This window comes from Mchenga conophoros, linkage group LG22 (genome assembly GCF_057382185.1).
Source record: "Mchenga conophoros isolate Kocher_MC1m ecotype Shallow Benthic linkage group LG22, M_conophoros_male_GT1.1, whole genome shotgun sequence".
Taxonomy (NCBI): Eukaryota; Metazoa; Chordata; class Actinopteri; order Cichliformes; family Cichlidae; genus Mchenga; species Mchenga conophoros.
Window position 1 is genome coordinate 92,193 of NC_140546.1, and position 22,418 is coordinate 114,610.

A 22,418-nucleotide genomic window follows, 5' to 3' on the forward strand; every position below is an offset into this window, starting at 1 on the left:
GTAGGAACCCTGTGAACACGCTCATTAACATGTGGACCTGTGGGTTACTGATGTTAGCTGTGAAATCAAGTGTTACCAGTTGGTTTCTGTACCAGCTGCTGCTCGTGTTTCAGGAAATCTTCATCCTTTAAATTCCCCCAAACCAACAACGTGGAACTTTCACTACTTTCTGAGTTGACTGCGTCTCAGGTTCAAGTCCAGTGGTGTGTCAGTTTGAATTTAAAGTGATTTCAGGGCACTTGGTGTGGTTAAGAAAATCTTTAAGCAAGCATTTTATGATTGATAGAAATCCCTGCAAACAGCTCAAAAATAATCAGTTTTATTCATCATATATGTTTAAAAAAAAAAAAAAAGCAAAAAGTTATACAGAAGGAAATGATGCATTTTTGGGGGAATATTTCCAGTACGTAATTGATTCTGGTACAGTTACTTCTGGAAGCTCTTAGTTGCTCAGCTCAAGTGCTGCTCATTGGGCAATTATTTGTGAAGTTAGTTTGGAAGAAATATCTGAATTAGCTTACATTTCAGTGGCCAATGACTTTTAAAACAGCCTGTGCAGAATCACCAGTCACTTTCTAGAAAAATGTTTTCAAAAATCTGCTGCTGCAGAATCCTTGAGTGTCATTGAGAGTGTTTCTATGGTGACAGGCGTGGCCTGAAGTTATGTGGTCGTGCCATCATGGTGACCGCCTTCAGAGAGTAGAAGTCTGAATCCTTCCAGGAGAACCAAACAATGCCATCTGGCCCCAGCAAGTTCTGAGCTTTCAGAGAGTAGTGCCCCCCCTGATGGAGACACGTGGAAGCATCAGTCTAATTTTACCATCAAACCATTGTTTCTTTTATTTCATACAAATTTACTGTTATTCTCACAATTTCTGGCAGAAAAACAACTTTGTAAGACTAGAACTTACCTTGTAGTAGACACCGTTGAGGTTAGCATAGAAACACTGGTGGAACCACCAGCCAGCGTGGCTGATCTCAGCACAGATGTTGCCCGTGTCTGGTGTGCTGAAACCCTGCAGGTCATGATACCAGCCGAACGAATCCTCCGCTGTCCCGCTGAAACCGGACACATGCAGGCGGTACTGGTTGTCCTCATCCTCGATTCTGCAGCGAGAGGAAAATGATCAAATCAAAACTATTCAAGGTTGGCTGATGATTTACTCCTGTTGTACTGTGCCAAACAGCTACTACTGTTTATAATAAGGTAGATGAAAACCACAAGGTGGAAACGTTAGTGCCTTTTCAGTTTTTATTGCATGTGACAGTTTTCGTTAAATGCAGCTCTGAATATAGTTCTGGGTCTGCAAAGAGAAGCCAGTGCGGACGTACACCTTCATTCTTTAACCAGCAGGGGGCAGTCTCTTCTGGCAGCACAAAGGTGTCTGGGTGTGTAGAAATCTATAACAGAACAGATCTACCATGCACTTTCAGTTTGAGGTTTTATGTATTGTTTAATCTTCTTTCAGCTGCTCTTTAGGGGTAACCACAGCGGACTACCTGCCTCCATCTCACCCTGTCCCCAGTATCCTCCAACACTACACTCGTGCATCTCCTCTGTGCGCTTCCCCTTTCCTCCTGCCTGGCAGCTCCATATTCAACATCCAGTATATTCTCTATTCCTCCTCTGCACAGGCTCAAACCATCTCAGTCTCACCACTCCAACCTTTTTCTCCAACCCTTCAGCATGACCTGTCCTTCTGATGAACTTATTTCTAATCCCGTCCATCCAAGTCACTCCCAGTGAAAATCTTAAGATCTTCATATCTCCTACGTCCAGCTCGGCCTCCTGCCTATTTGTTAGTGCCGCTGACTCCAAACCATAAATCATAAACCGCTCTTATTGAATACAGTAGGATCTTTTTTTTGTAAGTGATGCTCCTCGTTAGTGCCGAAAAGGAGTATAAGGCAGGTTTGCTTTAGGGCGAGCCTGCAGTGACATCAGCAAGTCCCTATTATTTGAGCATGGAGCATCCCTCAGTTCTTCAGTTTTCATCACTTCCTGTTTAAAAACAACAAGACAGTGAAAATCAGACAGACTTCACCACAGGTCTTCATTAACCATCGTTAAGAGCATCTCTCTTACTGAGTAAGTAACTGTCCAGTTCCTGTGCATTTACCACCTTTCATTCTTCTATTGTGTCTGTTTACCTGAAAGTGTGGTACAGAGCATGTTTGTGGGCGTGGCTCCAGTCCTGCAGGTCAATGCGGAGGCTGTAGTGGCCCTGGTTAGACAGCCGGTGCAGGTGCTGGTTCCCCAGCCAGTGTTCACCTCGCGGCTCGCCAAAGCCATCACGGTACTCAGACCATCCACGGTTGAAGCTCACTGACCCATCACGGCGCCGCTGCAACACTGTCCAGCCTCCACCTAGTGCACACACACATAGAATTGTGTAAAGTGTGTGTAGTATCTGAGTGTTTCCATTACTGGCACTAGTATTGCAAGAACTAACACACCAGCTGTCTCACCCTCGGTCTCCATGTCGCAGTAGACCGGCCGGGCGGTGCCTGGTGACAGGACAATGGTGTAAACACCAGAACGACGGACACCGTTGTGATACAGAGACGCACAGTCTGATGGACAGAAAGACAGGGGCTGTACATCTGAAGGGAGACGGACAAAGTTAAAATGTACTGTGAAACATCAAATATCCCATAATTCATCACTGTGTTTGCTGCTGGTGCACCTGGCGGCAGTGTGTCTCGCATGCCGAGTGGTGGCGCAGTCCTGATCACGTTGACCTTGCAGCCCGTGTTGTGACTCATGTGGCGCGCGGTTGCCGACAGGTTTCGGAGCTGCACCTGCAGCTCGTACAGCAGCGCCGCGTGCACGTGGAGCAGCGTGTCGGCCTCGGCGTGACGGCGCTCCAGAGAACGCAACCGCTGGTGAAAGGTTGAGTTTAAGTTAACACTTTCTTCACCCTGAGCAGTGCAATGAGAGAAGATTCACCTTATTGTGTGGTCATAGTGAGGTTAGTCAAATAAATCCCTGAAAAAAGCAAATAGAAAGTAAAAAGAAGCTGAGATGGAGGAAGCTAGTTACCTTTTAGTCAACTTCAGCTTGCTTCATTTGTGTGTTATAAAAAGCCAACGTACCATCATTTTATTGTGAATGTTTTTATAATGGGAACAACAGTAACTAAATATAGCCCTCTGCTTAATAAAAGTGGGGTCAGCTGATCTCTAAGATGAACAGTAACACAATTTAAAGAGTAATTCCACCTGTCAGCTGACCTCTGTTTTACCAGGTGTTCCACAGGGCTCGGTGCTCAGACCACTGCTGTTTAATATCTACATGTTTCCTTAGACAAAAAGTTAACCACTTCAGCTGCTACTGAGCTCTAGACTGAGGAGGAAGGTTTGGCAGAAACGTAATGTCCAAATGCCTCTGTGACCGAACTTAATGTTGAAACTTGGTTTTATAGGTACATAATATTATTTGTTCTAATTAATTATTTATTAGTTTTAGAAGCCTGCAAGGATCCATTGTGGGTTGGGCAGACTGAGAATAATGTAGGATCCCGGCCTGCAGCTAATCCTGTTAGCGTTCAGGGTTAATGAGGACTTAGTGAGTGTCAAGACAGAGAGATATAGCGAGATAAAGGAGAGCGTTGTATTTCCCTGCATGAGTAATGTTCTCCACCCATTTAGATAAAAATCTTTTTTATTTCACTTTATTTAATTTATTTTATTTTTGAAACTCCAAAGATTAAAACATGTGTTTCCTGTTTCACTTTGTTCACTTTAATCGTGCATATGTTGTTCTTCTCTGTGTTTGGAGGATTTATTTTTCTCTTTTCTTCAGCACTAATTATAAGTAATCACACTACTAGAGACTAACTGTACTTTTTTCACTCAAACTGATTTCTTGAATCAGGATTTATTTCTTTGCTTTGGAGATATGACATCACACTCTTTTTTTAAGCCCACGTGTCTCAAAATACAAATCTGTTCTTTACAAAGTTCAACACGACATCTCATGAACGTGGAGTAGACAGCAGGAAGTCTACCTGCATCTCCAGGGCCTTGACTCGATGCCGGTGGTTCCTCAGCTCCTCCTGGAGCCCTGACATCGTCTCTTTCAGCTCTTCCAGCTGCTCCTTTCTGTTTTCGTTCTCATGGAGCCAATAGGAGACGTCGTCTGTACACCGGAACATGTCTGGGCAGCGTTTTTGAGAATTTCCTACAGGAGGAAGTGTTGCAGTCAGTCGGCATTGTCCGTTAGACATCAGCTGACTGCTGAACTCACCGCACTCTGACGCTGATGAATTGCTGATAGTCTGGTTGAAGGTTTGGTTGGTGCTATCTTCAGCGCCAGTGTTGTCATTGCGTATCACCAGTGGGGCGTCAGGGGTCAGGTCGGTAAGCGTTTCCGTAAAGGAGGTAAAAGGATGCCAGTCAGCGTCCTCATAGTGGTCCTTTCTCATATCTGGCTCGTCCCAGTTTGTCTCCATGCTCGTGTCCCGTATGTCCCTGTTTGTTTGGATATTCCTGCCCAGTGCATCGGCGTCGGTTTCTGTGAGGGTGTTGGGGTGGGCATCATCATCATGGGTAACATCTGAGACCAGAAAGTCACTGTCGACAGGCCGGACGCACCAAACAATCAGTAAGAAATAAAATATTAACACTTCAACCCGCTTCATTCTGAACAAATGACTCCCCCTTCCTGGCTGTTCACTTGTATCCGAAACAAATTCAGTTTACTGGTAAAATCAGTTTCAGTTACTGAGTCAGGATCAGACTCTGACATCATCGCAGAAAGATGCGGTCCAGATTTCACCCAAACGTAGGCATTAGGTCCAAAACTGTGGGAGATCTGAAAGAAAAAGTAAAATAAGGTGTATTGTGACCTTTAAACTCAGAGCCACACCAGCCAGGTCTCTGTGAATGTGCGAACCCGATCCAAAACAATGAATGTGGTTTAGAGTGGAGCCACTGTTTTGAACTGAATCAGTGCATAATCAAAAGCCATCCAGGAACAAATGAACTTCTTCACATCAGTCTTACAGCTCGTCTGTTAAGATTTCTGTTTTGTTGTGCCAAAATAACATTTCACAGGCATCTTAGATTAGATGAAACTTTATTTATTCCTCGGGTGGGTTCCTCCAGGAAATTCAGTTTCCAATAGCACAGCACCAACAGAAGTTGCAGAATGTGAGCAGCAATAATCATATATACACATATATATAAATACAGAGTATATAATAGGGATAAATAGAATAAACAGGAATAAGAATACAAGGGAATTACACATTTCAACTATTGTGTGTCTATTGCACTGTTGGATATTTTAAAATCTCATAAATATTGCACAGTGAAAAAGGCACTACAGCTCAGTTGTTCCCGCCCTCTTTCCCCCCCGTGTCCCCTCCCTCTCCCCTCCAGCGAGGAGTTAAATGGTTTGATGGTGTGTGGGACAACGGAGAGAAGGCTTGGTGGATATTCAGAATTTAAAAAGGCTTTTTCCATCTAGATGACGATGCTTGTTTAATTTTGAATGTTTTACCTTCAGCAGGCCTCTTCCTGCAGCCTTTACACCTAAAACATGGGTGGACTTTGGCCTAAAAACATTCTCATATATCATTTAATGTACCAGGTATATGTAAGCACACGTCTTGGGGCAAGTTGAGAGTGTTGCCTTTTCCACACAACAACTACAATCTGACCTTTTGTTGTTATTCCCCAACACAAACAGAGCAGACGTTAAATAGCCTCAATCTGCAAACTTTTTTAATATAACCTATATAATGACCTCCTATAGGAATAGTGCAGATAATGCACAAGTGGTCAAGTGGGCCTCATGTATGCAGTCTGTATGCTTCACCCAGGCTCCACCCTTTACCTAAACCAGGTACTTCTGTTAGCTGTTGTCAGCTAGATGAGAGAAATACTAAACTGAATTATGTAGCATAAGAAACAAGTTTAGCTTTATTTATAAAGTAGGAATTATAAAGATCAGAGACAAAAAACTTGTATTAGTACTGCAGTGCCGAAGATGGTCAAACTGTAAAGGAGGAGTAAAAGTTGATGAAAACTCATTAACATACTGCGCTGAACAATGAATCTTGTAGCTTTGACAATAAAACTGAATGAGTGCCGACTCTGAGTGTCTGTCCTCAACAGGTTTTTGCAGTGATTTTCTTAGATTTAAATCAGGTAAAACTAATCCTCCTAAGAAAACCTGATAAGTTTGAGATAATGTGTAATAAAAGTGTAACAGCAGTACACCAAACGATTAAACCTGCTGAGCTGACTACAGATCATTTTATATTTAAGATGAAAACTACTCTCCTACCTGCTGCCATGTCGCAGTGCTGAATTCAGCTGAATGGAAAAGTGTCAGGACAGCCAGGAAGCAGCATGTGTGTCTGTTTGTTCAGCACCGGGTATGACATCGTATCCTTATAATCCTCTAATGAGATTGGCAGCCAGTGGCCTGGAAAGTAATAGATTACATATAATGGGATTAGAGTAATGTGACAACAAGTTACAGTAATTGCATTACAGTGAACTAAAGAGGACTTTGTGTTTTAACTCTTTGCTTTAAGTGTATTAATTTTTTTGTGCTTTTACCGATCAGAACTTATTTTGTCCCCTATTCAGTATAAATCTTTGATTTTAGGTGAAGCTTTTTCGACCACGGATAACGCAAACGTGACAAATATTATTGAGAAAATTTATAATTTAAAGAACTGATGTGTTTAAATATCAAACAAATCTGAAACCTTGTGGGATTTTGACCAACTGGAATTTTTTTGTACTCTGGGCACCTCAAAGTGATTCGTGTTTCCTCCTGCGACAGGACAAGGGATCTTTCAGTTGTTAAGCAAACATCACCACACTATGGAGACACAAATGAGTTGCTGCTACAGGCTACAGACGGATGTAATTGTAACAGCAATCTGAAATACCTCTAAAACTCACTCAGCTGTCAGATTCAGCTGTGCTTCATTTTTAAATGTTAACATTATGATAAAACTACCTGATAATTTATAAGACTGTCTTTCTGCTAATGCTCTTACTGTGAATATTAATTCCAGATCTCTAAAACTGTCCAATTTCAGTATATTTATTGTCTTTGTTGAGTGTTGTCTCTCTCTCTCTCTCTCTCTCACACACACACACACACACACACACACACACAGAGGCAGAATATAACAACTGGAAGTTTCCGGCTTTTTTAATACTGTCACTATCTTCAATTTGAGTCCAACTGACTACTTTTTCCATCAGACCATTAGCTCTTCGTTTTATCCCCAAGAATACTTGAGAGTTTTTAATGGACTGAATGTTCAAGGCTGTTTCCGCCTTTAATGGGTTTCTGTTTACCGTTTACCTCCACAAGCTGCTCCGTTTGTTCCATTAGAGAAACTGAAAGAACTGGAAAAAAGCACCGGTGTCACGGTGCTCTCAAAACGGACTTTAGATTTATGTTTGACTTTCAGAGCTTTGATTTATGCTTAAATTGCTTTCAACACAAAAGTTATTTGAAATAATGTGACATGCTGCAAGTGATAAGATTAAAAACTCTGTTGTATTATGATAATACTGTGAGTAAGGGGTTATCACGGGAGAACAAAAGCTCCTTTGATGTTGATGCCTTACGGTGTGTTCACACCGAACGCGATGGACGCGAATAAAACGCCCCAAACGCCCCTAATTTGACGCGTGTACATTCGCGTCTCAACGCGTGTCCAAGAAAAATCCATCGCGCGTCAAAATATGATATTTTGACGCGCGTGAACCGGAAATGTGGGAGGAATGTGGGAGGGAGTTGTGCCAGACCTGGTTTTGCAAGATGGCAGCTATCGAGCTAGCGCTTGAAGAGAGAGTCTCCCTTCTCTATGTACTGTGGAGAGCAGAGCAGCAGCGTAAAAGACGTCCTCGCCGTACCTGGGTCCATCAGGTCCTCCAGGCGCGTGAGCAGTTTGGTGAGTTTCACCATTTGCTCCAGGAGCTGCGCCTGGATGACGGCAGATTCCAGCGATATCATCGTCTGTCACCCGGCCAGTTTGAGGACCTGCTTTCCCGTGTCGGTCCCAGAATCACCCGCCTAGACACCAATTACAGGCGCTCAATCCCACCTGCAGAGCGCCTGTCCGTCTGCCTGAGGTTAGTAAAAGTGGTCAATACGGTAGTCCTTTATTGATACCTGTGCTAATATATGCTAAACCAGCCATTTATACACTGCTAACATGGATGTGCTATGCTAACAGTGAATGCTGTCGGTGTTTACTGATGGCATAGCACATCCATGTTAGCAGTGTATCGTGTATACACTGCTAACATGGATGTGCTATAACAGTGAATGCTGTCGGCGTGTATAAACTATCGTTTATACACTGCTAACATGGATGTGCTATGCTAACAGTGAATGCTGTCGGCGTTTACTGATGGCATAGCACATCCATGTTAGCAGTGTATCGTGTATACACTGCTAACATGGATGTGCTATGCTAACAGTGAATGCTGTCGGCGTTTACTGATGGCATAGCACATCCATGTTAGCAGTGTATCGTTTATACACTGCTAACATGGATGTGCTATGCTAACAGTGAATGCTCTCGGTGTTTACCGATAGCAAACTGGTACTGTTTATAATATTTCTAGTGATACTCAGATGGTCTCATCAAGTCCCGATTTAATTTAATTCGATTTATGCTGTTATCAGTGGTTGAATGATAGCATGGCTGTGGTGTCATAGGTATGGTGAGCCAGATCATCCCCCAGGTAGCGACGGCCATCTGGGACTGTCTAGTGGACGATTTCACGGCTGTGCCTTCAACTGAAGACTGGCGGTCCATCGCAGAGGGATTCCAGGAGCGCTGGAACTTCCCCCTCTGTTGTGGAGCTCTGGATGGGAAGCACGTCCAGACGAAGGCACCCCCCAACTCAGGATCCATGTTCCACAACTACAAGGGAACTTTCTCCTTTTTAAAATTTTCTTAATAAATGGATCTCTACTCCAAAATAACCTAACCTCTCTTTATTCTCTTAAGTAACTTGTCTTCACTATGTTCCTATAACCAGTGTGATGCAAAAGTTTGAGCAACCTTATTAATAGTCATTATTTTCCTGTATGAATCGGTTACAGTAAAAAATGTCAATTACATATATCATATAGGAGACACACACATTGATATACACTACATATTTATGTTATTTCTCTTTTTATGTGTTGCCAATATATGCACCTGCTTTATTTAGTGTAAAGTTATTGCACACTTTCTGTAAATCCAGTGAACTGCATTTCACTTCTCAAATATCACTGTGTGTGTCTCCTATATGATGTATTTAACTGACAATTTAAATTGTGACAAATAACGATTTGTACAGGACAATGATGGCTATTAACAAGGTTGCCCAAACTTTTGCATCCCACTGTATCAGTATATTTTGTCATTAGTATAATATGAAATAAATTCTACTTGTGTCAAGTCGGGTGCCAATATTTGCTGTGTAGTAGAACAGAGACATTTGTCATTATAAATGTTTATTTGATAAAATATATAAATTCAGTAATAAAAAGATTCAACATAAATATATAAAATTTAACTATTTACAGAGAGACAGGAATAAAAAGGACCCAGCTTGGAGTGGAAGAGCCTCAGGGGAGAAGGAGGAGAAGAATAAGAACATTGTTTCTGCCCTGGAGAGCTGCTGCCTCATCAGAAAACTACTGATCATTAGGGTCCAATGTTTCCAAATTTAGCACAGCTGTGCTGTTGTCAAAAACTAATTTATGAATTTGGAATTTCACGAATTCTCGTGTCTGAGGCGGCATGCTCTCCAGAGCAGGAACAAGGCCGAGGAGGAAATACTCTGTTGCAGACGGGCGTGGCCTCTTTAGGGACTCCAGGATAGCCAGCTCCACCGCCGATGGACCATCCTGGGACCCTTCCCTCGACCGCCTTCGAGCTCTCCTCCTCTGTGGGCCTGTAAAAAACAGAACAAAACACCACAAAGAAATGAGAAGGCTGCTACTAGATTGTCATTTTCAAAATTGAAAAAAAAAACAGGATATGAACAGATTGGTTGTAGATATTTAGTAAAGGTGATCACAAGGGAATCCAAGCAAGTAAAAAGCTATCAGTGCTTGATGTTCATACCTGTGGGTGCAGCAGCAGGAGTGGAGGGACCAGGGACTGGGGAGTCAGGAGAAGCAACAGGGGAGGACTCTGCTGCATGATAACTTGACTCTATCAAGACAATATTAAATGTTAACAGGTTGAAGACAATAGTCATAGAGAATATTATATTATTATATACTTATTATTATATACAGTGGTCTCCCATTTATTGCAGCACATGAACAGTAGTCACAGTTCTCACAAGTTGATTCTCAAAGTGCAAACCTTTGTCGATTTTAAAACGTAAAAGTATTATGCCGCGCTTTTTCTCCGTCTGCGGCGCCACTTTTGTGCGCCTTTTTTGCTCCCGGTGCAGGTGTCTATTTCCGAATGAGGGTCATAGTTATGAGTGTTTTTGTGCTGTTTTTTTCTATTTGAAGTGATGGTTATCAAAACCAAACATGATAAGTTTGGCAAGCGCAGGAGACACGACACGGAGGAGATTTGTCATTTGGGCTGCAGAATGCAATGCGCATCGTTGAAAGCTGTACGGTGCAATAAAAAAAATCAGCGAAAAGGCGAGGCAGTGACGGATGAACAGCGGGACTACTTTATACTGTTTATTAATAAACAAAATATATTCCTGTATGACAACACGCATAAATTAACTGCCTACATTAATTAATTGTAAACATACCTTCTGACTGACACTCCCCTGCTGCCTCTTCGGGCTGTCCCTGGTCCTCGGGGGAGAAGTTCTCCACGGTCCGCACCATATTTCCGCTGGTCTCCCGCGGGGTGAGGAAGGGGTCCAGAAACCCCATGACCGCGAAGAACTTCCATCTCCTCCCCGATCCTGCTGCAGACCCACTCCTCTTCTCCTTCTCTGACCTCTTCTCCTTATTATATGTGTCCCTGAGGCTCTTCCACTTTCTCCTGCAGATGTCCTCTGAATAAACGCATTATCTGGTTAGCGGAAAGGTATTTGTACAACAGTGGGAAAATCGCGGGACAGTAGGCGCGCTTGCTAGCTTTTGCACGGCTTCATCGGGTCAGTCTGAAAATTAAAAAGAAGAAGGAATGAACTTACCAGGTTGCCCGATCTCCTCACTTATGTGTCTCCAAGCTAGGTCCTTTTTATTCCTGTCTCGGTAGAAATAGGAGCTGGCATCATATAGCTCGGGGTGGTTAGCCACGGCGCTGATCAGCTTTTCCTCCATACTGAATGAAGAATGAAGGGCTTTGGCTGGATCTGCCCCTTTGACCTAGGTCAGAGCCACGTCACCAGGCTCCTGATTGGTTGTCGCGGCGCGATTTGACGCTGGAGTTCAGATTTTTCCAACTCGAGCGGTAGACGCGAAACGCGCGTATGCACAAAGTGCAACACAAAAACTCACGCGCGTGGTTTTATTCGCGCGTCAAACGCGCCTGACGCGCTACACTGACGCGCGTTTCACGCGTTTTGGCGTTTTCGCGACGCAAATCTGCTTCCGAATTTTCGCGGGACCCGCAATCGCGCGTCATCGCGCCTTTCCATTGACTTTACATGTAAACCTGACGCTCTATTCGCGTCCATCGCGTTCGGTGTGAACACACCGTTAAGCAAACCATAAGCAAACACTTCAGAACAGGTGGTGTTGGTGTGTGGGTGGTGCTTCCTTTGCTTTCACTAACTGTTAATTGCTGCATAGAGATACAGAAACTACTTGGTTAGCACAGGAAGAGATGAGCAAAATATTGTATGATTTTTGATAAATGTGACGCTATTCCGTCTGTCATGACAGCAGCTGAAGTGCTGAGTTAGAGTGCAGTATGGTGAGTAAAAACACAAAAAATGTATACATTTAATTAGTACCAACAGTTGCTTTTGGATGTTTAGTGTTGAGGTTTTTTCTTTTCTTTTTCTTTTTTTTGTTGAGGTTTTTTCTACCCTTCATCCACCTGGACATCCTCCCAACACTAAACGACTGGCGTTCCCTCTGGGATGATTCATGCAACCACTAGAGGGTGGTGTGATTTACAGTTTTTCTGAATTGCTAAAACACTAAATCCCATTGTAAAAACGAATCTGTCAACTATGAAAACTCTTTCGTCAAATCAACCTCACAGTTGCCAAAATCTTAAACACTATTCATCTGGTGAGGACACCATTTGCAAATCTGAATCTCCCGTTTACCAAAACTCTAAACACATTCTCAAACACAAAACACATTCAGCGGTGTGGTGCACTTGTACCCAGAATGGTGCACACAGGCAACAGAAGTTAAACACAACTAACACTGTTTTCATCATTAACACACTACCACTCAAAATTGAAAACACATGTTGCAACCTCTTCTGCTTTTTGCTCGATTGAATACAGCTTCATCCACGGAGATGTATTCATGAGGCCTAACCATTGAGTCAAGCTCAAAGATTCTCTGTACACAACAAACTAACTTTAGTTCTGTAAATGAATAATATGATGTATACATGTGCTATGCATACAAATATACTTGTAACTAAATAGTATTTTGTTTAGAACTGAAAGACGGCCACATGAGGGTGGAAGAACACGCACGCGCTCACAACACCAGGAGACACTTATTGTGGATATGGTCCGTCAGAATAATGCAGTTCGACTGCATGAAATACAGCAGTGGATTACAGAAGACAACATACATGTTGAATCTAGCAAAAAGGAGAAGAAAAGGTTGCAATGTCATAGGTCAGCGTGCCATTATTGAACTGCCTGGTCAGCGTGGTGGAAACGTACCTATCTGTGGTGCCATCAGCAGCTATGGGGTTCTCCACAGTCTGTTACTGTTGGGCCGTACAACACCGAACTTATAGCAACATCCCTGGAGGGTCTACGGGATGCTTTGCTCGAGTAGAGAGATCGCGAGCAGGCAGAGCTTCCCATATCATTTGAGACAACGTGAGCTTTCACCGAGGTCCAAGAATATGCAACTGGTTTCACAATGAGCATTTTTATCAATCTGTTTCTTCCACCATACTCTCCCTTTTGAACCCTATCAAGGAGTTTTTCTCAGCATGGAGATGGAAAGTACAGTGGGGCAAAAAAGTATTTAGTCAGCCAGCAATTGTGCAAGTTCCCCCACTTAAAATGATGACAGAGGTCAGTAATTTGCACCAGAGGTACACTTCAACTGTGAGAGACAGAATGTGAAAAAAAAAATCCATGAATCCACATGGTAGGATTTGTAAAGAATTTATTCGTAAATTAGGGTGGAAAATAAGTATTTGGTCACCTCAAACATGGAAAATCTCTGGCTCTCACAGACCTGTAACGTCTTCTGTAAGAAGCTTTTCTGTCCCCCACTCGTTACCTGTATGAATGGCACCTGTTTGAACTCATCATCTGTATGAAAGACACCTGTCCACAGCCTCAAACAGTCAGACTCCAAACTCCACCATGGCCAAGACCAAAGAGCTTTCGAAGGACACCAGGAAAAGTATTGTAGACCTGCACCAGACTGGGAAGAGTGAATCTACAATAGGCAAGCAGCTTGGTGTGAAAAAATCAACTGTGGGAGCAATCATCAGAAAATGGAAGACATACAAGACCACTGATAATCTCCCTCGATCTGGGGCTCCACGCAAGATCTCATCCCGTGGGGTCAAAATGATCATGAGAACGGTGAGCAAAGATCCCAGAACCACACGGGGGGACCTGGTGAATGACCTGCAGAGAGCTGGGACCAAAGTAACAAAGGTCACCATCAGTAACACACTACAACGGCAGGGAATCAAATCCCGCAGTGCCAGACGTGTTCCGCTGCTGAAGCCAGTGCATGTCCAGGCCCGTCTGAAGTTTGCCAGAGAGCACATGGATGATACAGCAGAGGATTGGGAGAATGTCATGTGGTCAGATGAAACCAAAGTAGAACTTTTTGGTATAAACTCAACTCGTCGTGTTTGGAGGAAGAAGAATACTGAGTTGCATCCCAAGAACACCATACCTACTGTGAAGCATGGGGGTGGAAACATCATGCTATGGGGCTGTTTTTCTGCCAAGGGGACAGGACGACTGATCCGTGTTAAGGACAGAATGAATGGGGCCATGTATCGTGAGATTTTGAGCCAAAACCTCCTTCCATCAGTGAGAACTTTGAAGATGAAACGAGGCTGGGTCTTCCAACATGACAATGATCCAAAACACACCGCCTGGGCAACAAAGGAGTGGCTCCGTAAGAAGCATTTGAAAGTCCTGGAGTGGCCTAGCCAGTCTCCAGACCTCAACCCCATAGAAAATCTGTGGCGGGAGTTGAAAGTCCGTGTTGCTCGGCGACAGCCCCAAAACATCACTGCTCTCGAGAAGATCTGCATGGAGGAATGGGCCAAAATACCAGCTACTGTGTGTGCAAACCTGGTAAAGACCTATAGTAAACGTTTGACCTCTGTTATTGCCAACAAAGGTTATGTTACAAAGTATTGAGTTGTATTTTTGTTATTGACCAAATACTTATTTTCCACCCTGATTTACCAATAAATTCTTTACAAATCCTACCATGTGGATTCATGGATTTTTTTTTCACATTCTGTCTCTCACAGTTGAAGTGTACCTCTGGTGCAAATTACTGACCTCTGTCATCATTTTAGGTGGGGGAACTTGCACAATCGGTGGCTGACTAAATACTTTTTTGCCCCACTGTATACGACGAAACCCTCACACAAAGGAAAATCTACTTCAAGCAATGAATGGAGCATGGTGAGATGGGAATCTTGCCAGGGCTGGATTGGGCATGCTAAAGGATGCTTTCCTTGTTGCATCGCAAGGGAGACCATAACATATGATGTGGATGAAGTCGTGTGGCCTGACCCAGCACAGAGATGCTGAGGCAGATTAAATTATCTGAATATGCTGTAAAAATATATATTTTTATGTATATGTAACTTTTTTATTGCAGTTTTTTTTGTTAAAATGTGAGTGCAAGAATAAATGAATGAATAGATGATGATTATTTTCCAGCTATCCCACAGCGTTTTGTATTTATTTCTGTTTGCACATTGGCTGGTTTTGTGTGGCTTTTGACAGTAGTGGTTGATTTTGATAAAAGTTAAAGTAGTTTTGGGTCAAATGTTTGGTTTTGCAAGACAAGTTGAAGGTTTTGTGTGTGTAGCTTGAATTTTACAGTTTGTGTTTAGTGTTTTGGGACAAAGAGATGAGATTTTAGGAAATGTGTTTTAGCAATTCAGAAAAACTAATGAAACATGCAACATTTCCTGGAATTAGTGATACCATCACTCACAATGCTAGAGGCTGTTTACACAAACATTTATTAATGATTTCAGTTTCTGTCGTTTAGACTACAAACCTGCTTTTGAAGCCAGGAATCAGACTGCCACGGTCTGTGGTCAAATGGTGTTTGTGTGGAATGCAGGATGTGGACTAATGTTGAACTCACTTGATAAAACAAAAAACAAACAAACAAACAAATGAAAATTAAAAATCAAAATCAAACAGGGCAGGACAATAAATGCAAGTTCAAGGACCCTCCTGGGAAATAAGAGGCACAAAGCACAAGGGGACACTCAGCTAATATATACAGAAGGGTGATTGGAGCAGAAAGGAGACACCTCGGGGACAGAACTGAACTAAATCAGAATAACAAGCAACAGAAGAAAAGTAAAACATGAAAGCAAAGACAGATGACTATCAAAATAAAGCAGGAAGTGAGTAAACTGATATGACAGACTAACATACAGATCTGACACAATGTGACACAAGGAGAAGACTCAGATGGTAAACAGATGAAGCCTTAAACAGGATACTAACAGCAGAAACGTAACTAAATAAGTTTCAACAATAACAAAACTAAGAACCAAATAGAAGACCGGGATGTTAAACAGGCACAAAATGAAACATCTGGATCCAAAACCAGAACCCCTACGGTTCCCCCTGCAGGTAGCTTGCTCTCAGGACTTAAGACCACGTGAGTCCAACTCAAATCAAAGATAAAGACAAAGTGTTGTCTAACTGAATTCTTAGCTGCAAGTTAACTAGTCTAGTTTTCAGAAAATAGATGTTATCTTTCAAATGAACTCCCTCATATTTATTTAGAGTTGTAGTGAACTGTTTTATGTATCTAAATACTTAAAGTAAGGTGTGGGTGCAAGCCAAACCCTAACTTTAAATGAGTCTCTGGTGTGTTACACCCCGGCCTAGGCAACCGGAGTGCAACACGAAAAAAGTAAAAATAAGGCAAAAACACACGAGAAAAAACTAATACGGGCTTCCACAAAAATAATCCCAAAACGACATTTAAAGCAAGATACGACATTTATTTACATCACCAAACACAAGGCGCCAAACTATTTACAACACGGGGGAAGATCGCGACCATGACATACAGAAACACAGGGCTTAAATACATAGAAGGAGCAATTAGGGAATGGACCACAGGAGGGAAACACAGCTGGGGCAAATCAGACCTGACGAGACAAGGAAACGTAAACTGAACACTAAGATAACACAGACTTTCAAAGTAAAACAGGAAACACATAACAGTCACGCCAAAACAAAACACTGCCAACGCCGAACCGTAACAGGTGACTTGATGGATGTTAAAATGTAAAGGTGATAAATGTCAGAGCTCAGTATTCATAAAGAGACGTTCCTGGTGAGTTTTTGGGAGAAGCGGAGGAAGGTAAGGAGGTTAAAGCCATGGTTCCTTCACCTTTCCCATGGTATTACCAGCACCCGTCTCCATCAGGGTCATCATTACAATAGAATTAGTTAAATCACCTGAGACTTAATCAAAACTTTACCTTTGTAGTCATACATTGTGGACTCAGACAACAAAAAGATGTGAATGTTTGTGTAGAAGTCCAAACTCTTACTCACACATTTGACCCTCCTCTTCCTCTTTGTTTGAACATGTCAGTCCGGTGCTAATCGGCTAATATGCTGCAGATATTTACAACACAACAACATCAGCGTCAGCAGTGTGGGGATTTGCCACGGTGTATTTATCTTCACTGATTTTTCTGACTTTATAGTCTGAGAACATCAAGTCTGTTTGTCTGATGGGCACTGCACACAAATCTGTCGATAACAGTCTAAAAGGAGACGGCCACTCGGGAGCGAATCGTCTACCGAGGCCATTGCTCGTTGCTTTTTAAAATAAAGAAAGACATTTAATGGATTCTTCTTTTGCAGATGCTCCATTCCTGCAGCAAATTTCATTAAAATTTTCCTGGTAATTTTTGTGTAGTCTTACAAACTGATAATTAGAGAAGTGCCATTGAAAACGTACAAACAGGCACAGATGGAAACAGCTCATTATCAGTTTTCTGCTGGTCTGATGTCATAACATGAACACATTATAATACTACGATGAGTATGCTCACAGGTCCAATGTATTTGTACTAAATTTAACTATGTTACTTTCTACTTTGGATGCAAATATTAATATCAACATTATATAGTAAGTAATTAAAATAACCAGCTGGTGTGATGATAAAGAGATTTATACAACAATACCTAAACAATAACCGTCCAACAGCACATCTGCTTAACTGCATATGACTTATGACTAGCTTGCAAAACAAGTATCCCAGATAAAAATACATATGACCTTAATAATAAATAAATGTAACAAATAAATAATAATACAGCAGTAAGAGGAAACCCACAAACAAACATCAGTGTCAAAAATAATAACCACATTACTCCAAGAAACAAGTAAACAAAACAAAACAAAACAGGGAGGAAAAAAAAAAAAAAAAAAAAAAAAAAAGAAAGAGTCCCTCCATCTAACGTTAGCCAATCAGACCATTTCTCACTCTGTCACAGTCTGGCAGAGGCAGACTGCATGTATTGTGAAGAGTGGACCCAAAGTGCAGACATGAAGGAACTTGGACCAAAGCTTGAGTATTAACAATAAGCGAGCCGTTTAATACGGCTGATAAAGTACAAAAACAAAAGGCAGATGCACACAAGAAACAACTTAGCTAGAACTAAACTGGGAAAACAAAATGATAAACACAAAAGGCAAAGAACAAAACCTTGAACGGTGCAAAAAACCTAAACATGGAAAATCCTGGAGACGTGACGTGGAACAGCAGACGACCTGACAAAGAATGAACAGAAACACACAGACTAAATACACACAAGGGTGATTAGGGGAAGTGGAAACACATGGGGAAACAGCTGACACTATTCTGACATAACGAGACAAAGGAAGCAAAGCTGACTACACTGACATAGGACACAGACCGAGATCCAGGAGGAAGCTCAGAGGGGGCGGGGCTCCTAAATTATGTAATAATTTGCCCATGCACGTTAGAGAGGCGCCTTCACTGTCCACTTTTAAATCACGTCTTAAAACCCACTTTTATTCCTTGGCTTTTAACCTCAGTGAGACTTAGTTTCTCTTTTAATTGAAGTAGTTATTTAATTAGTGATTTCACTCTTCTTTTATTTGGTTTTTACTTATATCTCATGTAATTTTATTTTACAGTTCCAATGAACAGCACTTTGTGTCAGCTGTGGTTGTTTTAAAGTGCTTTATAAATAAAGTTGATGATGATGATGATGATGACAGACCTTCAAAATAAAACAGGAAACATGAGACGCAGACAAGACAATATAAACTTGACAACATAAGCAGCATGAAACAGGGAGAGGGAAACTTAAATACAGGGGTAGAAAACACAAAGAGAAACTAATAAACAAATGAACTTAGCTACCCTAAAGAACTAAAACATAACATCCAAATGAACGAAAACTCAAAACGCTGGGTCAAAAGACCAGGAACGTGACACACTCTTCAGACTCCTTCAGAAAGAACAAGTTCACTGCAAATCCTACAGGGGGGTGACGGTGTGATTGGTTGGAATAGCAGTGTGACTGAATCCTCTGCTCTGGGTCAATCCATCACAAGCTGCAGCTACACTTGCAAATGAACACACAATCACACTGGAGACACCTCGTGCACAGCTTCACAGAGGGAGAGAGATGTAGACTGTTTTTGCTGTGCAGTTCTGTGCGCCACTAAGTTAACCTCTATGCTGATCAATATTGCATCATGCAGGAACGGATATAAAGATTGTGGAAGGCGGATGAAGCGTGAATATGGCAACGTGTTTACTGTGGGGAAGTAACTTTGAAGCAGAGTCAGGACAGGCTTCGTGGTCTGAACATCACGAGTGTCAACACAGGACTTCAGTACATCTGATGGTTGTTTTTGTCAAACATGACTGACCCACAAAGCCAAACGCTGACTATGAAGTTCTTACAGAGGATGCAAGATGTTACAATTAAAATATTAAAAACTAGTTATTTTAATATGCACACAACCCAACAAAAGGACGTTTTACAGCTTCATTAAAAAAGAAAACAAAAATGTCCACAAAAGTCCCCAAGTCTTTTAAAAGTCCTTAAATCAGGCTTTTAAATAAACATATATTTTTTTCAGCAATCACAGACAAACCTGTTAGTTGTGAGAGATTCAGAGATATTTCTGTGGGATTTTAGATGTGACCTGTCAGACATTTAAAAAATATATAAATAATGTCCGACTGCTTTTCCAAGAAAGTTTAGCCCTGCGAGCTTGAGCGAAAGAACGATGAGTGTCCCTGTTTGGAGGGGTCGAGCGATGGGAGGAAGTAAGAACGTCATCATTGGTATGTTTGTGCTTTGGTGACAGAGTATAAAATCAGTCAGTGCATCAGAGGAACAGAACAGCAGAAATCTGTTTCACTGCTAAACAACAAACTGCATCAGACAGAGAGTCAGAGGGCAGGTGGTGAGTGTCTTCATTATGTGTTGTTATTTATTTACTTTATAGTCTTTTATTTATTTTAATATTCTAAGATATAACAGCTAAAGCAAAAGCAACAGAACAGATTGTTTATATGTAATGAAGATAATTTTATATTAAAAATTTCAGCATTTTACAGTGATGTGAATGTTTGAGAGAATTGTACTTTGTTACTCTGTTGCATATATTCTTAATTTTGTATTTTATTTTAAAAAAATGCTTTAACTTAACATAAAAAAGTGAAAAAGTGGTTTCTCTGATGTTTGATTGGTATAAATGTAATGTTTAGGAATGCATACTGCGTATAAATACAGCAGTGCAATGACACATGTCGCAAGCTTTTGATAGAAGACAACATGAACAAAATGTGCCATTTAAAAAATTATTTTATGCCTGATTCGCATTTTCATTCCATTTTTTGACATTTACTTCTTACTTCTGTCATGTGAAATTTTGTTCATGTGTGTTTTCATTCTGTCTCCCTGTGGAAATATGGGACTATATATATATAACTCTGTAGAGTTTAGAAACTAGAATATTGGTGAATATATCGAAAGAAATTTGAGAATAATTTGATTTTTGCACTATAAATGTCTTACCTTTTGACCTCTTAACCTAACCTATTGTTTAATTACAATTATCTTATCTTATCTTATCTTATCTTATCTCATCTTATCTTATCAGAGTGCATTTTGGAAGAAGACACTGATTTAAAGCCAGGATGAACTTAACCTGACTGTAACTGTGGTTGTCTTGTACTGTGTATTTCAACAGCAGATGCACAGAGAATGTGTCCTGTGTTGCTATTGGTGGCTGTAATAGTAGTGGACGTGGCCAGAGGAGCTGAAAGTCAATGCTGGGACCATCCCGTCTGTCAGGAGGTCAACTCAGAGAGGAGCATGATGGTAAACGCACACACACTGAGGCTGAACCAAAGCTGTGAAACTGCAGGCCAAGAAGAGCTGAGGATAAATAGTGAGAAGTGAGAAGTTTACCGTGCACAGATGATTTTAAGGGCCCAAGGTTGCATACAGACAGATTTGTCAGTGCTGCTGACCAAGTAGAATTACAGAGGTGATTCCACCATTCAGCGTTTCTGATTGATAACTGACCTCTTGATGTAAAATGTTATAGAAATGACAGAAAACGAGGGACAGAAGACCATAAATTCAAGGCCACAAACAAATCATTAATTTGATGCAGCATCATGATGGACTGTATATATGAGATGAGTCACTGTGAAGTCATTTACTGGGTTTCACTGGTAGACTCAGCATGGGTGGGTTTTCAGCCTGGGACGCCTGAACTCCCATCATTTGAGATTGGAGCAAAGGGAATTATGGGAAAACGTTATCATCTAAAATTTGGTCAGATGATAGCCTTTGATGGTTTGCACGTTTTGTCCTGCAGGAGTGTATTCAGCTTTGCCACTATGAAAACAACGAGAAGCCCATCATCCCTGGTGATGCCCACCTGCAGCCTCCTCCCCCATCGGGCCCTCTTTCTCTTTTACCTTTCCCTCCGCCCTTCTTCTCCTCTCCTCAGGCCAAACGCTCCTACTCCATGGAGCATTTCCGCTGGGGGAAGCCTGTTGGGCGAAAACGCCGCCCGATTAAAATCTATACCACCAACGGTCTGGAGGAGGAGTCGGCGGAGCTTTTCCCCGGTGAGATGAAAAAGCGGGAGCTCGCTGGTGAGATGATGACGATGGACGATAACGAGGGGAAGTTAGCAGAGGGGGGCCAGGAGGAGGTGCCAGATGACAGCCATGAGAAAAAAGATGAAATGTACAAGATGAAGCACTTTCGCTGGGGCGGCCTGCCGGCAAGCAAGCGTTACGGCGGGTTCATGAAGAGCTGGGACGAGCGCAGCCAGAGGCCGCTGATCACGCTCTTCAAAAACGTCATCAACAAAGAAGCCCAGGAGGAGAAGAGGGAGCAGTGAGGAGGGAGAACAGAGGGAGGGATGGAGAGAAGACGAGCAGACAGAAAAGTTTTATTCACAACTGCAAACAAGTCCTGTGACTAAATACAAGATGTGTTTTTGTCATTGCCACATTATGACAGGGTTATTAATCCATGAGTGCCGCATGATGTAATACGTCCATGAGCAGGAAATATGAAATTATTTGAATACCCCAGTTTTCCAAGTTTTTGGATATTTTGATTCAAAACACGGTAACCACCAAATATTACCAGATCCAATCAGCCTTTCTGTACAAAACAACGTTGGGGCTGCTTTCCATTTGTTTGAGCTGAATAACCAACGAGGAGAGAAAAGAACAAAGGGAAAGAGAGTGGTCTCATGTCACTCAGGTTAATAATGCTGTCTTATTCAGGGGTAAACAAGGAACAGTATCTTTCCCATCATGTTTGTAAGTCCCTGCCTCCCAGACTGATATACTGGACCTAACACAGAGTTCTCGATGCTTCAGAAGAGTCAGAACTTTCATTGAGGTCATTACACTGCTGTCATTATAATCCCCCAAAACAAAAGTACAGATTTAGTTTTATTGTGACAGATAACGTCCAATGGAAGCTAACAGCTCGCTCAGTGAGATGCAAGTAATAAAAAGGATTAT

The 22,418-nt window shown here is 41.8% G+C and overlaps 4 protein-coding genes and 1 long non-coding RNA gene across 8 annotated transcripts; 2 read left to right on the forward strand and 3 right to left on the reverse strand.

The window, feature by feature from the left end:
- Positions 1-302: 302 nt before the first annotated feature.
- On the reverse strand, positions 303-6,436 carry LOC146548409 (angiopoietin-4-like). Of its 4 annotated transcripts, none has more exons than XM_085262690.1 (7): positions 6,296-6,436; positions 4,011-4,816; positions 2,688-2,883; positions 2,458-2,604; positions 2,152-2,368; positions 912-1,107; positions 303-783 (listed from the first exon to the last, which is right to left on the reverse strand). In XM_085262690.1, exons 2-7 carry the CDS (start codon positions 4,641-4,643, stop codon positions 637-639), a joined length of 1,536 nt encoding a protein of 511 aa, XP_085118816.1. In that variant the 5' UTR covers positions 4,644-4,816; positions 6,296-6,436; the 3' UTR covers positions 303-636. The 4 variants fall into 4 exon arrangements, with proteins under 4 accessions (XP_085118816.1, XP_085118815.1, XP_085118813.1 ...); XM_085262689.1 differs by having other exon boundaries at positions 2,470-2,604; positions 2,688-2,922; XM_085262687.1 differs by having other exon boundaries at positions 2,688-2,922.
- Positions 6,437-7,613: 1,177 nt separating this feature from the next.
- On the forward strand, positions 7,614-9,468 carry LOC146548410 (uncharacterized). Its single transcript, XM_085263344.1, has 3 exons — positions 7,614-8,107; positions 8,582-8,588; positions 8,705-9,468. The coding sequence occupies exons 1-3, from the start codon at positions 7,751-7,753 to the stop codon at positions 8,947-8,949; spliced, it is 609 nt and encodes a 202-aa protein (XP_085119470.1). The 5' UTR covers positions 7,614-7,750; the 3' UTR covers positions 8,950-9,468.
- Positions 9,469-9,568: 100 nt separating this feature from the next.
- LOC146548411 (uncharacterized) lies at positions 9,569-11,537 on the reverse strand. The gene is made up of 4 exons (XM_085262424.1): positions 11,161-11,537; positions 10,768-11,019; positions 10,110-10,199; positions 9,569-9,936 (listed from the first exon to the last, which is right to left on the reverse strand). Exons 1-4 carry the CDS (start codon positions 11,288-11,290, stop codon positions 9,677-9,679), a joined length of 732 nt encoding a protein of 243 aa, XP_085118550.1. The 5' UTR covers positions 11,291-11,537; the 3' UTR covers positions 9,569-9,676.
- Positions 11,538-15,364: 3,827 nt separating this feature from the next.
- LOC146548412 (uncharacterized) lies at positions 15,365-18,138 on the reverse strand. Its single transcript, XR_014890451.1, has 3 exons — positions 18,081-18,138; positions 16,918-16,980; positions 15,365-15,477 (listed from the first exon to the last, which is right to left on the reverse strand). It is a non-coding gene; the product is annotated as an uncharacterized LOC146548412 (long non-coding RNA).
- Positions 18,139-19,776: 1,638 nt separating this feature from the next.
- LOC146548413 (pro-opiomelanocortin-like) lies at positions 19,777-22,041 on the forward strand. The gene is made up of 3 exons (XM_085261468.1): positions 19,777-19,822; positions 20,612-20,742; positions 21,248-22,041. Exons 2-3 carry the CDS (start codon positions 20,626-20,628, stop codon positions 21,779-21,781), a joined length of 651 nt encoding a protein of 216 aa, XP_085117594.1. The 5' UTR covers positions 19,777-19,822; positions 20,612-20,625; the 3' UTR covers positions 21,782-22,041.
- The last annotated feature ends 377 nt before the right edge of the window (positions 22,042-22,418 follow it).

Excerpts from the sequence above, each read along its gene's own strand:
- LOC146548409 (XM_085262687.1), bottom strand. The coding sequence starts at position 4,643 with ATGAAGCGGGTTGAAGTGTTAATATTTTATTTCTTACTGATTGTTTGG. Across the intron at positions 2,605-2,687 it reads GCGAGACACACTGCCGCCAG|ATGTACAGCCCCTGTCTTTC; the intron begins GTGCACCAGCAG and ends GTCTCCCTTCAG. Across the intron at positions 784-911 it reads TCAACGGTGTCTACTACAAG|GGGGGGCACTACTCTCTGAA; the intron begins GTAAGTTCTAGT and ends TGTCTCCATCAG.
- LOC146548410 (XM_085263344.1), top strand. The coding sequence starts at position 7,751 with ATGTGGGAGGAATGTGGGAGGGAGTTGTGCCAGACCTGGTTTTGCAAG.
- LOC146548413 (XM_085261468.1), top strand. The coding sequence starts at position 20,626 with ATGTGTCCTGTGTTGCTATTGGTGGCTGTAATAGTAGTGGACGTGGCC. Across the intron at positions 20,743-21,247 it reads ACTCAGAGAGGAGCATGATG|GAGTGTATTCAGCTTTGCCA; the intron begins GTAAACGCACAC and ends TTTGTCCTGCAG.
- LOC146548411 (XM_085262424.1), bottom strand. The coding sequence starts at position 11,290 with ATGGAGGAAAAGCTGATCAGCGCCGTGGCTAACCACCCCGAGCTATAT. Across the intron at positions 10,200-10,767 it reads AGGGGAGTGTCAGTCAGAAG|AGTCAAGTTATCATGCAGCA; the intron begins GTATGTTTACAA and ends TTGTCTTGATAG. Across the intron at positions 9,937-10,109 it reads TCCTGCTGCTGCACCCACAG|GCCCACAGAGGAGGAGAGCT; the intron begins GTATGAACATCA and ends TGTTTTTTACAG.